General features: G+C 37.7%; 1 protein-coding gene across 2 annotated transcripts in view; it reads left to right on the top strand.

Annotated features, from left to right (window-relative positions):
- srgap2 (SLIT-ROBO Rho GTPase activating protein 2) overlaps positions 1–15,882 on the top strand; it is a 108,133-nt gene that overhangs the window by 62,226 nt on the left and 30,025 nt on the right. For both annotated transcript variants that reach the window (XM_002940508.5, XM_018091543.2), the window contains 4 exons: positions 1,075–1,137; positions 2,540–2,755; positions 7,109–7,237; positions 7,516–7,737. In XM_002940508.5, coding sequence (XP_002940554.1) covers positions 1,075–1,137; positions 2,540–2,755; positions 7,109–7,237; positions 7,516–7,737 — 630 coding nt within the window. The remainder of the gene's footprint in view (positions 1–1,074; positions 1,138–2,539; positions 2,756–7,108; positions 7,238–7,515; positions 7,738–15,882) is intronic.

A 15,882-nucleotide genomic window follows, 5' to 3' on the forward strand; every position in this document is an offset into this window, starting at 1 on the left:
AAAGGGGAAAAAATGTTAGATATCTGTAGAATAATATGATTATCCTAACACTTGGGATTATTAATACAGTGTTGTCTGCTTTTCTCTCCAAGAGATACCTTTCAACATCTAATTTAAGACGAATAGCAGTTGTAAAGGGCATAGCAATTCTATGTCCTTTGACAGTCAGTAGGTCCGCAGATGCCCAACAACACTTGTTACAGCTCCTCATAGATTTGTGTGGCAGTTGCTCAGAATTACTACATGTTCCATTGCCCTAAATTTTCTTACAAATATAAAGTACTGCTCTAGTTTTGCCATAATAAGTACTGATCGTAAATTTTATTTCATAAATTCATGTTCCAGTTAAATTATCTGAAATTGTTTTTTTTTTTTTCTGTGCTTTGTTGATGTGTCATTATTTTATGATGCTAGAATATTTTGCAGCATTGATCATCAAGACATTTTAAAGATTTGTGAATTATGCATATCTTGTATGGGAGCATACAGTGTCCCTTTGAAATCTCTTCTTTTCTAGCACTTGTTCATAAAAGATAAGTCTAGAAAAGACATGTACAATGAAACTGTCTAAGTATTTAATGATCCTGTTTTTTTTCTTAAAGTGTAGTGTCTACATTCTTTTTTGTTTCTATTTGCATGACTGCTTCCACCTCTTAATTAAGTTCTTTTAATTTTTCCATTTGTAGTTCTTTGTTCTTCATGTCTGCTAGACTCCCTTTCTGTTAATTCCTCTGAATTTTCACTTTCTGCATGCAATTAGTATGTGGTACCCTCCCAATTACTGTCAAGAGGGGAATCCTAGCTTCATTTTAAGGACACTGAGAAAGTACCCATATTGCTTTTATGTGCAGTGACTGTACCATAAATGCATTAAACAAATGTTGAACCTTAAATGTCTACTATTGTAACATTATATAGAGTGCTTCTGTCCCAAAAAAAAAGAAAACATTAGATGTAAGTTTTATAGTAATAAAGATGTAGATTGACTTATGTAATAATATAATATTGTAAGCTCTGTAGGACATGGCCCTCTTTGCGTTTAACCCTAACAATATGCCCCTTTTGTTTGTGCAGAGTAAAGAGATTGGTTTGCAGCTTCAGGAGGATCTGATGAAAGTGTTAAATGAGCTTTACACGGTGAGTGAGTAATGTTACTTGGTGCCAGAACGCATGCATATTTTGCGGTTTTAATAAGGCTTTGGCTGTAGGTCAGGTCAGCATCGTTCAGTTCAGATATTCATGCAGTTTTTGCACCTGTTTATTTCTCCAGTATGTATTTGCACGCAGTGTTTGCACTTTAGGGCTTACAAAAATTTCATACACAGGTGTTTGCTAATCCCAGTGTATATATATTTTACAACAGTAACCTCTCCACCAAGCCCTGTGTGGTTTTGCGGAATACCGGTTACTGACCAGTTTCAGATACATTTCGAGATGACATGCCAAAAGTTTGTATACATAAAGATATTTGCAAAATCAAAGCCTGTTAAAAGATGACAAAAACATAACCAATTGCGGCACTTGCTATGTGTGCCTGGGAATTTGTCTGGGCATTTGAGGAAGGCTGTACTACAATTGTTATGGCCCATAAACAGGAGGCTGATGTTAAAGACTCTGTAGAGAGCCCTTTAGTAATGAGACATAACCTCTTTAAATGTATTATTCAAATGACAGCTAAGAAATTATTACAAAGGGGCAAAAAGGTCCAACATCCCATATATTCCCGTTGTTTTCATTTGATCGTTTGGCCCTAGGGCGAGAATATCCCTTCATTTGTCAACCTCGCCAACTGAGCTGCTCCTAACGTGAATGGCCACCTTAACATTCCATTAAGCATATTTTTTCTTAAGAGCGCTGACATATGCAGTGACTTTAGGCAGGTAGTAGTTGGAAGGCTACACCAAATCGCCATAACTTGCCCTTCCGTAAACTACCTGAAAATGGAACCATTTGTCAGGTGATTCTCCCTGGCACATGTTGGCATATGTTTCCAACAATAACTTGCACCAGTGCTGACCTCAGATTGTCTTAATATTGCCTGTTTTTTAAATAAAGCGAATTGCACGTATAATACACGCTAATTCTTGGCGGTGTGTTTTCATAGTCACAACGCCTTGAGTGCCATTGCTGTAAGAGGAATGCTGGCCACACACTTGCATATTTTTCATGCAGACAATTGATATCTGACTAGACTGCTTGACTTTTGATATAGTGGTTTTAGTCTTGTAATATCCTGGGAAACACAGTACTTTGGAATGGTTTTACAGTAATTGCTTGTAGTACGACATTAACTCTAGTTCGCCTTTTTAGTATACAGTGCTTACACCAAGTAAATTTAATTTTACTGACGCATGTAAAACTTAATTAGGCATTTAGTGTTGGTAATATAAACTGAAAGACTGTAAAAAGAGTGTTAAGCAAGCAACTGAATGTTGCGTCTAGTATGTAGTGAGTGATGGTATCTGTAGCTCACAGACTGTTTTAAGGAAACCTATGCAGAATGATCATGTTGATTAGTAGGGACTGCTCTTTGTTGCAGGTGATGAAGACTTATCACATGTACAATGCGGACAGCATCAGTGCACAGAGCAAATTGAAGGAGGCAGAGAAGCAAGAGGAAAAGCAAATGAGCCGATCAGTAAGACAAGAAGACCGCCAGACTCCCCGTTCTCCTGACACCGCAACCAGTGTCCGACTGGAGGAAAAGCACATTCGGCGCAGCTCAGTAAGGAAAATTGAGAAGATGAAAGAGAAGGTAAAACAAACAGCTTTTTTACATTCCTGATTTAAAAAGGTTTTGCTTTACAGTATAGGCTTTCTTAATTGTAGAACAGTAGCATAACCAACACTCATACATATTATTTCATAATGGAAAGGAGAGATTTATCCTGATGCTTTGATTACAGTATATAACATTTTGGGGAGCATAAAGTACTTGAAGCAACTTTATTGGTTACTGTAGTTATTATTAAATAAACTTCATATAGCAGGTGCACATAAAAAGTAGAAGGCTCATCTTTAGCTCATAGGAATGGAATTGTGCTTTCCTCATTGGAAAGAGCAGTGTCTGCTGCCCAAAGCAGCTAAAGTTATGACATGGGTTTTCTTTAGGGACCAGTTGGGTTTTACAAATAGTTGTATTTCTAATTTTGCATAGTGGCACTGGTGCTGTAGGCAGAAAGTTGAACATTAAAACAAAAATCTTGATTAAAGCTGGGCATACATGTATCAATACTGTGTTTGATCTCCCAATTATTGCACAATAATTATTTTTTTTACCATGGTGATCGGTTGTTTAATTGATTGGCCAATTTAGAAAATTTCAGTCAGATAATGATAACATCTGCTGCTGTATTGTGTATCTGACAGACATTGTGTATCCTTGGCAGACCTACAATGGAAGTTACTTTCATATGATTGGTGTCTGCCAACTATTTAATGTTCAGAGCATCTGAATGTTAGGTTCAGATTGTTGCATTTAAACATACAACTGATATCCAAACGTTCATCGAAAGACTAACATTTGAATGTGTATGGCCAGCTTAAGAGATGCTACATTGAAACATTGAAAAGGCAAACATTTCATGTGCTTGCTATTGAAATATGGCAATCCCTATGCTTGACCCGGCTGCAACATATTTGACTAGCCAGTCAAACATGCTGACTGTCTTCTACTCTGTGACCATCTAAACCCAGAATTCATTTTCTCTTTTACCATGTGTATTTGTGTTGCTTACAGTGGCTTGCAAAAGTATTTGGCCCCCTTGAACTTTTCCACATTTTGTCACATTACAGCCACAAACATGAATCAATTTTATTGGAATTCCACGTGAAAGACCAATACAAAGTGGTGTACACGTGAGAAGTGGAACGGAAATCATACATGATTCCAAACATTTTTTACAAATAGTAAAAGAGTAAAAGAGTAGGAAATTCCATTAGGGCATTTCATGTGACCTGTACTCTGATTAAACTTTAGTCACACTTTACTGCTGAGCAGCAAGTTGGAGTGATATCACCCCCCTCCGAGCAGCCAATCAGCAGAACAATGGGACGGTAGCAAGATAATAGCTCCCAGTAGATATTAGAATAGCACTCAATAATTAGAAATCCAAGTCCGGCTTGTGACTCCTCCATTTACAAGGGAGTAGGAGAAACAATAGGTTACCTGAAAGCAGTTCTAAATAAAAAGTACACTGTAAAAATCATGACAGTATCCCTTTTAAGGTAGACGCTGCCATTTAAGCTTCACTTCCATGCCTGCATTTCTGGGCACAGATTACAGCAGAGAGGGGATGGCGAGAGAGGAGAGGGGAAGAGAGGAACAAAATGAGCAGGCTCCTGCCATGCCTTGAAGGAATCTTTTGAGAGAAGGAAGTCTGACACAAAAGACCATGTATACAGAATAGAAGGAAAGAATTGTGATGTTTGTTTTCGCGGAGGACTGAACAGCAGTTCTGTAAGTGTTTATAGCTGTATTTACATTGACCTTTCTGATACAGCTTACTTAGTTTTTACCTTTCCTTCTCCTTTAAGGCTAACTGGTTCTTGAATGGTGACAGTAAATGAAGACCAATCTCTTTAAAGTGATGTGTTCATTCTGTATAAATAAAGGATTATAGTGATGAAAATATAAGATGAAAAAGATGCTCGGATCTATTAATAAAGCAATCAGCAGCAGATGTTTACTGGTCTGTTGAGGTGAATTCAAGGAATGCAATTATCTTAAAACAAATAACAGCTATAAAACAATGTACTATGAAAAATAATTAATATTTATTAATTTCATTATTAAGTTCATTGACACTTTTTAGTTGCTTACTAGTTTCTTTCATTCCAGCTCCTTACAGGATTCTGTCAGTATTGCAGAAAATTAGGCCTAATCATTGGACCATATCTAAATTACTATTGATCCTTTTAAAGAATGTGAATATAAAGAAAGTTAAAAGCAATACTATAATTACGCAGTGAGCAAAACAAGCTTAATCCTCTGTCAAAGCTTCTGACCGAACATGCTCTGTGATTAAAAAAAGTAGTACTGACTAGCAGGTTTTGTCTGTATCCGTGGATAAGTTCAAGTAATTCAATCATAATAACTAAACAATTAATTGAGAACAGCATATCTTCTTACCAGTTGTTTTTTAATCTGTTTACTTAACTGCACAAATAACATCAAATAATTTTTTAATTTCATTCACCACAGGGACAACTTAGCATTTTTATCTGATCTCATGCAAAATGTCTCAATTACGTGATGCTCTTTAATCCATGCCAGTGATTTAAAGTTTAGTATGGTATTCATTTCTGATACAGAATACTGTATAATAGAAACAGTGTGCAGCAAGCTGCCAAGCTGTACTTCCTTTTATGTACCAATGAGCATTTCTCATATGTGGTTGCTATGGAGTGCTTTCAACCACCTGCGACTGTATGCATTAATTTGTCCCTTCGTTCCAGTGGAAATGAAGACAAACACCCATCCTATAGAAATAAGGAACAGATTCATTTAATTGTCGCTGTTCAATATAATTCACTTTTCAACAATCGCATAAAGGAGATGGATACAAGAAAATGTTCACCTTTTCGTTAACTTTTAGTATAATGTAGAGCAGGGATTTACCCACGAGCCACACTCAAAATGTAAAGAGTTGGGGAGCAAGACAAGCATGAACAATGTTCATGAGGGTGCCAAATAAGGGCTGTGATTGGCTATTTGGTAGCTCCTGTGTCGACTGGCAGCCTAAATGAGACTCAGTTTGACAGTACATCTGGATTTTATGCAACCAAAACTTGCCTTTAATCCAGGAATTCAAAAATAAACCCCTGCTTTGAGACCCCTGAGAGGTTTTGTTTTTAGTTATTTCAACTTTTTGTTCAGCAGCTCTGCAGTTTGGAGTTTCAGCAGCTATCTGGTCGCTAGGGTCCAGATTACCTTAGCGACCAAGGAGAGGTTTGAATGAGAGTATGGTAAGTAAATAGGAGAGGACATGAATAGAAAAACAAGTTAGAAAAAGTAACAATAAAACTGTAAGTCCGCTGAGCAATAGTTTTTTGGCTGCCAGGGTCAGTTTTTAACATTTAGGAACTGCAAATATTTAGAGGAAAAAGGAAAAAAGTAGATTAAAATCTATAAGAAATAAATAATGAAGACTAATTGAAAAGTTGCTTAGAATAGGCAATTCTATAACATACTTAAAGTTAACTTAAAGGTGAACCACCCTTTTAAGTCAATCTTTAAGAAATGGAAAGGTGGATGTTGTAACATGTATTGTTTTAATAAACCTGAATATGAAAAAAAGGAATGGAAAGGGTGTGGCACAGCTGTAAAAACTAAGAACTGGTCATCAACCAAAAGTAAATGACCTTGCAAAAAGGAGACTAATGAGGGAGGCTGCTAGAGTTGCCACCTGGCCCCAGCCTAGACAGTAAATCACCAGCTAGGGCTGGTAAATCTGTAATACCCTATAAATCCCCCCTTTCCTCACCTTCTCTGCTGCTGATCAGCCTTTATAATCACAGGTCCACCTCTATCCTGCCTAGTCCGCCCTTTTGGCCGTCTATTTACCGGTCACATTTATAGCTCCACTCCCCAAATGACGGGACGCCCCAACCCTGACCCGAAGGCTGGTATTATGGGGAAATATAAGGTGGCAACCCTAGAGGCCACCAGGAGACCTATGAGAACTCTAAAGGAGTTACAGGCCATACAAACCTTAGTCACTGATATTGGAGAGTTGCCCGGAGGCTAGCGAAAATAATTAATTAATTGTAATTAACTTCAGTTGCTTTGCAGAGATATGTTTTCAGTTTGTCATGAAAGAATCTATATTTTTGTTGATCACTGTAAAATAAATGTTCAATGTTCTGTGACAATAAAACATGAAAACTTTCAGGGGCAAACACTTTTTATAGGCTGTATTTGTTTTTGTCTTCTAACACAGTTGAAACTAATTGTTTGTTGGTTGCTGTTGGTTACTGTACTGGTGTAATGAATTTTGCATACATCTGTTTTAATTTTGCACCTGCAGGAAAACGTGGAGACAAAAGCTATATGCAAGATATACATAAGATACACCCCACTTAATATAACTCATTTTCTTTTCTGCAGCGTCAGGCCAAATACACCGAAAACAAAGTAAAGGCAATAAAGGCTCGGAATGAGTATGTCTTGGCTCTGGAAGCGACTAATGCATCTGTATTCAAATACTACATTCATGACTTGTCTGACCTCATTGATGTAAGAACCACAGTTTTGTCTTTTTTTTGTCTTACATATGCAAAAGGTAAATATTTCCTTTGCATGTATTTTCCTTAGCATTTTGTGTCTTTATGACTCTCCGGCTGTCTCTGGCTGTGATAGATACTCAAGCAAAAGTCATTTTCAAGTGAACATTCAGTGCTAGAGTAAAATCTTTTCTAAGAATAGACTAAAACTCTGTTTTACCAGCTAAGAGAAATGTATCCTCAAGTTTTTCTATTTTTTTATTGAACATTTTTTCCATTACTTCCTTGCAGTGCTGTGACTTGGGGTATCATTCCAGCCTGCACCGTGCTCTTCGTACCTTCCTTTCTACTGAATTCAACTTGCAGCACTCAAAGCAGGAAGGCCTGGAAGCTTTAGAGAATGCAACAGAAAACCTAGATGCATCCACAGACAAGCACCGACTGATGGAGTCATCCAACAGTGTCTTTTGCCCACCAGTAAGGTTTGAGTTTCAGCCACACATGGGAGACACAGTGAGTAGTATTTAAACATTTTTTATTTATGAGAACATGTAAGTGTGAACTAGGCTGGCGTTGCATTTTTCTGCTTAAAAGCATCCATAATATGAATGTGTATACATTTTCATCTCAATTAAAGGGGAACTTTTTCCAAACTTATTCTTCATCATTTGTTAGTGTTTTCAGAAAAAAATGTATATGTTATTATTTTATTTTTCTTTAACATTAACTGATCTTTGTCCATTTAGTTGCTAATGCATAAAGAAGAATGAAAGCAAAAGGCTAGCCATAGGTCTCCTGCATAGGCACCCCTACCCTTCCCCAACTACACCACGAATACCCACCAGAACAGCCCTGACCCCCTGTACAAATTGCTTTAAGCTTTGAAGCATGGTTGATGGCCGCCATGGCTGGCTGCTTGACTTCCTGTGTTATGCTTTCTGGTGGCAATCTTTGACTAGTAGCACTTGAAGCTTAACCCTGTTTCAAGTGCACACTCTTCTGGGGAATTCTTATATAACCCCCCTTTATGATTTTATTCTTATTAATATGAAGTTGTATAATGACATAATTGAGTCCATCACTCCAGAATAGAAACCCGGTTGTTTGTATCTGTAGTTTTCATAATGCAGTTTCTGGGTATTATTTTGAAGGTGCTGCTAGGTTCCAAACATTTTCCTGCAGTTCTACTCGAAACTTAATATGTGACATTTTTTTCTCTGCTTTTGAGACTTGCACCTTTGTTCGTTTACATTGCAGACCCAGCAAAACATTACATTAGATTTCTTAAAATAAGCCCACCACCATTTACCATTTTTGAAAAGCATAGACATGTATGTAGACATGTAATAGACAGGTATGTCAAGTTATTCTCTATAATATAAATTTTGCAAGAATTTTGTTAGTCATAAAGAAAAGGGGAGATAAAGATTTTTTATGTCTGTCATATTCTGGGGAGAAATAGAATTCTACATCCAGTAAGATGTTGTGTCTTTCTTATATTTGTCTGTATTAAAATCTAATGTCCACGTAGCCCAGATAGCTACATATTACTCTTAATGTAAAATGAGGAAGATAACTCTTCTATTCACATGACTCCCATTTCCCTCATCCATCCCTTAATCAAAGGGGGCTGCATTGCTTTTCAATGCCTGAAAAAAACTGCCCTAGCCACCTGCAATGCAAATCTGACAAAACCTTTTGATAAGAACTGATAAGAATTGCATATGGATCTCTCTATCCCTGAGGCCTGTTTTAGATGTTGGAGTACCTTTTTCCAAAATGGTGTAATACCAGTGCATTCCAACCAAATGTGTACTGGAGTACCCTTGCCACACCTCTGAGGTATTCGTATATATTCCCTGAAGAGAATGATCACCACAGTTCTTTTTCCCAGTTTATGACATTAGTTTAGAACTTAGGCCACTTTTACCCCAAATTGTGTGCTTTATGGGACTTTTTGCCGGTATCAAATCATCATGGGGTGTCATTCAATCTAGCCATAGCTTTTATGGTACAAATAAGGAAGTTGAACATATTGTCTTCTGCTTTTGAAGACAAAGCAGAAAGTGATTATACCCAATTAAATTGCTTTCTTAATGTGAAGGAAAAGTAAGGCATTAATGCATATTTTATCGGTATATGGAAATGTTTCCATATATGTGGACGTTTTTGCGTGGAAGTTTTGTATTCATAAGAAAATAAAGTATCCAGTATAACTTTTTGCTTTATCATGAGTAAGAATAACTTCTGCTATCAGTCAGCTGAAAACATATCATCTAAACCACAAGAAAAAATCTCAGTTTCCTCATACTGTTACCCCCCTCCCCCCAGCACTTACTTCATTGCCAAGCAATTACCATTATACAGTGGAGGAAATAATTATTTGACCCCTCACTGATTTTGTAAGTTTGTCCAATGACAAAGAAATGAAAAGTCTCAGAACAGTATAATTTCAATGGTAGGTTTATTTTAACAGTGGCAGATAGCACATCAAAAGGAAAATCGAAAAAATAACTTTAAATAAAAGATAGCAACTGATTTGCATTTCATTGAGTGAAATAAGTTTTTGAACCCTCTAACAAAAAAAGACTTAATACTTAGTGGAAAAACCCTTGTTTGCAAGCACAGAGGTCAAACGTTTCTTGTAATTGATGACCAAGTTTGCGCACATTTTAGGAGGAATGTTGCTCCACTCCTCTTTGCAGATCATCTCTAAATCCCTAAGGTTTCGAGGCTGTCTCTGTGCAACTATGAGCTTGAGCTCCCTCCATAGGTTTTCTATTGGATTAAGGTCCGGAGACTGACTAGGCCACTCCATGACCTTAATGTGCTTCTTCTTGAGCCACTCCTTTGTTGCCTTTGCTGTATGTTTTGGGTCATTGTCGTGCTGGAACACCCATCCACGACCCATTTTCAGTTTCCTGGCAGAGGGAAGGAGGTTGTCGTTCAGGATTTCACGATACATGGATCCGTCCATTTTCCCGTTAATGCGAATAAGTTGTCCTGTGCCCTTAGCAGAAAAACACCCCCAAAGCAAAATGTTTCCACCCCCATGCTTGACGGTGGGGACGGTGTTTTGGGGGTCATAGGCAGCATTTTTCTTCCTCCAAACACAGTGAGTTGAGTTAATGCCAAAGAGCTCTATTTTGGTCTCATCAGACCACAGCACCTTCTCCCAGTCACTCACAGAATCATTCAGGTGTTCATTGGCAAACTTCAGACGGGCCTGCACATGTGCCTTCTTGAGCAGGGGGACCTTGCGAGCCCTGCAGGATTTTAATCCATTGCGGTGTAATGTGTTTCCAATGGTTTTCTTGGTGACTGTGGTCCCTGCTAATTTGAGGTCATTAACTAACTCCTCCCGTGTAGTTCTAGGATGCTTTTTCACCTTTCTCAGAATCATTGACACCCCACGAGGTGAGATCTTGCGTGGAGCCCCAGAGCGAGGTCGATTGATGGTCATTTTGTGCTCCTTCCATTTTCGAACAATCGCACCAACAGTTGTCACCTTCTCTCCCAGCTTCTTGCTAATGGTTTTGTCGCCCATTCTAGCCTTGTGCAAGTCTACAATTTTGTCTCTGACATCCTTGGACAGCTCTTTGGTCTTTCCCATGTTGGAGAGTTTGGAGTCTGCTTGATTGATTGATTCTGTGGACAGGTGTCTTTTATACAGGTGACTAGTTAAGACAGGTGTCCTTAATGAGGTTGACTAATTGAGTAGAAGTGCCTAACCACTCTGTGGGAGCCAGAACTCTTAATGGTTGGTAGGGGTTCAAAAACTTATTTCACTCAATGAAATGCAAATCAGTTGCTATCTTTTATTTAAAGTTATTTTTTCGATTTTCCTTTTGATGTGCTATCTGCCACTGTTAAAATAAACCTACCATTGAAATTATACTGTTCTGAGACTTTTCATTTCTTTGTCATTGGACAAACTTACAAAATCAGTGAGGGGTCAAATAATTATTTCCTCCACTGTATTCCACAGTGAACCTGCAAGGTTGATGTTGCTTTTCAGTGTACTATTAACTAAAAGAATTAATAAAGCTTAAATATCCAATTGTTGTGTTATTATAAACTTAGCATTATCCTTCTTAATCCAGTTACCTATTTGCCTTTTGGTACCAATCTGTATGTGTGCATCATCTAGTTATAGTTCTACTCAAGTGTCAATGGACAAACTATAGTTTGAATTTTATTTGGGTAATCTATCCCCTCCCCATCCCGTTATTGATTATTTGAATGAATATAACTGACCTCTAGCTACCGGCCCCTAGTTTTTTGAACCATGTTCTGAACTTAATTGCGTATATACTGCATAAACTACGGACTCAGAACAGGTGTGCTTATACTAATGATTGTTTTTAATTAACATTGTACTAGTTGACACGATACACGTTTTCACTAATGATTTTATATGTAAAATAAAAGTTATGTTTTAATTGTAACAGAGAACGCACAAAATACAATTCTTGCATTGTTTTTATTATAAACTTAGCATGATCCTTCTTAATCCAGTCACCTATTTGCCTTTTGGTACCAATCTGTTTTGCTTATCAGTTATCCCACAATTCTTTAAAAATGTCTTTGTACCAAAGTTATTCAAAGACACACATTGCTCGAATCCCTTGATTCCTCTTAACTTTGTAATTATCATTTTTCTATGTGGCACATCTGCTTAATATTTACTTAAATGTTTATGATATACTCAATTATGTCAATGTCAGATAGCCACCTTGGGCAATATAAATTTGTTTTCCAGCAGTTGCATTTTACAGAAAGCCCACAGCAGGATTGCAAATGAACTTTTCTTAGCAAAATAAGAAAAGACTATTGGCAATTCTCTTCCTGCTGATTTTGACATATACCACTAACCTCATCACACACCTATGCTCCTAGGTGATCTTAATTCTCAGAACTGATTTTCAGCTTGAAAATTGTTGGGTCACTTTAAAATGCCTTTATAAAAGCTTACATTAAATCACTGTTTGTTATTATGACTCCCCTCCAACCATTTTAAATGTCTGGTTCTTATCAGAAAACAAATATTTTTGGTATGTTCCTGTAGTCTTTTTATGCTACCCTTAATGGTTGTTCTACTGCCATTAATAATTGTTTGGGATAATGCCTTGGGGCACTTAAATGTAATACTGGTACTTCAAAGTGTTGATTTTATATCATAAACTGACCCTATGTTGTGCAGTTCTTTTTTTTATTTCACCATAATTCATTCTAAGTGTGCTTTCTGCTCTGTAAAATGTTAGGCAGTGGGTATTCTGTTGTGTACATCCTGATTTGTGCTCACTTCTGAGTTGCATCCTGCTATTTGCCAGAGCTCATAACCTGTGTGCGAAAGAAATCTGAGGATGTTTTTTTTTTTTTTTTGTATATTCTTTATTTTCAGTTTTATATGCAAACAGTACATATCAGAGCCAGAAAACTTTCTACAATAGGCATAATGAACACTTCATATGTCGGAGTGAGCCAGGCATATTTAGATTGTTTACAACCGTAGAAAATAAAGTAACAATTTTCGTGTCATTCTGCTTTAGCAAAGTTGTCTAAAATAGCTTTAATATTTATTATACCTAATTAAACTTTAGCAATGGTGTCTCCTATTGCTGCCATTATTACAGTGTTATTGCCTGATATAGTACTGAGGAAGAAAAACAAGATAAAAAAAAAAATAGACCAGAAAAAGGGAAAAAGAGAAGGTATCAATAATAGGGGGAACAGAACTTGGAGTTGCTTAGTCGCTCTGTTGTTGACTTCATATCTTCTTCATCAGTTGACATTTGACCTTTTTGTTTATATCTACTTTCTATTAGTGCCCCTAGTCCGGTGTCATTTGTTCATCTCTATATGATTCTAGAAACAGAACCCATGGAGACCATGTCAGTACAATCTTATCTGGTGCCCCTTGGACATTGCTAAGCAGCTCTTCCATTCGCATTACATTTCCCATCTCTTTGACCCATTCGCTTATAGTTGGGGGAGTAATAGATCTCCAGTGGCGTGGTATCACTGTTTTGGCAGCCCCCAGGCAATAACCTAAGAGTGACCTCTTATATTTGATAACTGAGCCTGGGAGGATTGATAGAATGCCTATCAAGGGATCTGGTTTCAGGTCTAAGCCTTGAATATTTGTTCCCAAAATGGAGTCGGTAAATGACATGACCATCAGATGTGCAACGGGGTCCCTATTTCGATTCCACATCTCCAGCACTGGTCCGTGACCGTGGGGTAAATTTTGTGTAAAATTTCGGGGCATTTATACCACCTTGAAATTATTTTATAGTTTGTCTCTTGGGCTTTACAAGCTATAGAGAATTTGTGTGTAAGGTAAAAACAATTTCCCCATTGGTCTCCTGTGAGTTAAATTTGTAGCTCCTTCTCCCACTTCGTGGTAAATTTAGGAAACGTAGTGGGTTTTATTGGTAGTAAGTAACTGATATAGTATGGAGACTGCATGATTCACAGGGGTTGTTTGTAAGCATAATTCTTCGAAAGGAGTGGGAGGGAGGGCCACGCTTTGTTTGTTACCTGGGTCCATTAACCAGTGCTGGAGCTGAGCGTATTTCAACTGAGCCATAAAGGTATGTGCCTCGTCTGGGCAGATGGTTGCCAGGGGGAGTAATTTATTGTCCTTTAATGCTTGAAAGCATACAAAGCTCTCATTATACCTTACCCAGAAAGGTTCCCTTAGTCATACCTGGGGGGAAATTGGGATTTCCTATGATTGGGGAGAGCGGGCCAGTATGAGAGATCAAAGAGGGGGTGCTTTTCAATAAGTTATCGGCTTGTAGAGTGATTTCTTTACAAATTATTGGTCTCTTGGTGCTGGAACCATTCTGTTACCCATTCCGTTGCCTCCCAGTATTTTTTCATATTGAGTAAACCTAAACCACCTTTTATCTTCTGACAAAATAATATCTTTCTGTTTATTCTAGGCTTGGTTCCTGCCCATATAAAAGTAGAAAATATTGCATTCAGTTTGTCAAAGAAACTCTTAGGCGGTTCTATAGGTATTGTTTGGAATTGGTAAAGAAGCCTTGGTAGAATGTTCATTTTTATTAGGCCAATACGGCCAAACCAGGAGAGTTGTAAAGACTGCCAGGATTTAAGGTCATGGGTTATTTGGGTGAGAAGTGTGGTGATTTCATTGGAGTAGCTTTGTTAGATCCGCAGGGATATTTATCCCTAAGTATTTTATGGAGTCTTTGCTCCATCTGAATGGGTAGTGATCTTGTAGTAGTTGTTGGGTCTGTGTTGGTAGCGTGACGTTCAATGCCTCAGATTTCCCATAGTTAATTTTGAAATTACTATATTTACCGTATTCCCTAAATTCTTGTATGAGTGCCGGGAGAGATATTAATGGTTGTGTAATGTAAACCAATAAGTCATCTGCGTATAGAGCAGTTTTATGGTTGTTGCCCCATATTTGTATTCCTGATATATTACAGTTTAACTTATAGCGATGGCTAGATGTTTCATAACCAGGGCGTAGAGGAGTGGGGATAGGGGGCATCCCTGCCTTGTGCCATTGCTGATGTTAAATGGTTCTGACAAGCTTCTGTTAATCTTGATTCTGGCTTGGGGGTAGTTATACAGTGCCATTATTTTGTGTGTGGCTTTATGTCCTAAACCTATCTGGGCGAGAGATTCCCGAAGGAAAGCCCAGCTGACCCTGTCGAAGGCCTTTTCAGCATAAGTCGACAGGGCCAGCATGGGTATCTTGTGTTGTTTAGCGTAGTCTAGTATTGTAATAGTCTTTAACGTGTTATCTTTAGCCTCTCTATGGGGCACGAACCCTACTTGGTCTAAGTCTACCAGATAGGGTAAGTATGTTTTAAGCCGTTCTGCCAGTATTTTCGTGTATATTTTTATATCAACATTCAACAGTGATATAGGCCTATAGCTGGGGCAGGTTAGGGGGTCCTTCCCTAGTTTGTGTATTAAGGAGATGTGGGTGTCTAGCATAGCTGAGGGTTGTTTTTTTTTTTTTTTAATGTGCATTATGTTGGGAAATGCTATTTTATTAATATAAAATATATCAATTTAAACTCTACTCCTTTGCTGGAGTATTCCTTTATCAATCAATCTAACTTAAGAACTCACATCAGCAATACTACAGTTGTTTTCATGTTGGTCAAACTGGGTCATTTACACAGTAAGATTTACCCGTTGGGCAAGGTCGCTAAATGAGCATATCTTTTCCCCAATATGCCCACCTTGGATTGACAATATTGTGCTAATGTGATCACTTGATCCTAGGGTCTTAACCCAACAGAACTCCTTTTGGAGGGCCCCATACACAGGCAGATAAGCTGCCGAAACGGTCTCAAGGACCCGAATTGGCAACTTAAATCTGCATATTTAGCCCTGTTAAATACCATAGATTTCTTTTCCTTCCACATTCATGATCCTTATTATCCCATATTTCTCTCAAGTTATCATGATTCTGTTCTGCATTCCTTCTTCCTATGTTTATTACCATTTATACTGCTGATTTGCAATTGTCTCTTTCTTAGAACTCTCTCAGTTATACTATAACTCAATGTCCTATACATCAACTAAATTATTTTACAGAAATTCGCTCTTCTATAGCACTGTCAACTAGAGTTTGCAATCTAAAATACTTTTTTACATATTTACCAA

This window comes from Xenopus tropicalis, chromosome 2 (genome assembly GCF_000004195.4).
Source record: "Xenopus tropicalis strain Nigerian chromosome 2, UCB_Xtro_10.0, whole genome shotgun sequence".
Lineage (NCBI taxonomy): Eukaryota > Metazoa > Chordata > Amphibia > Anura > Pipidae > Xenopus > Xenopus tropicalis.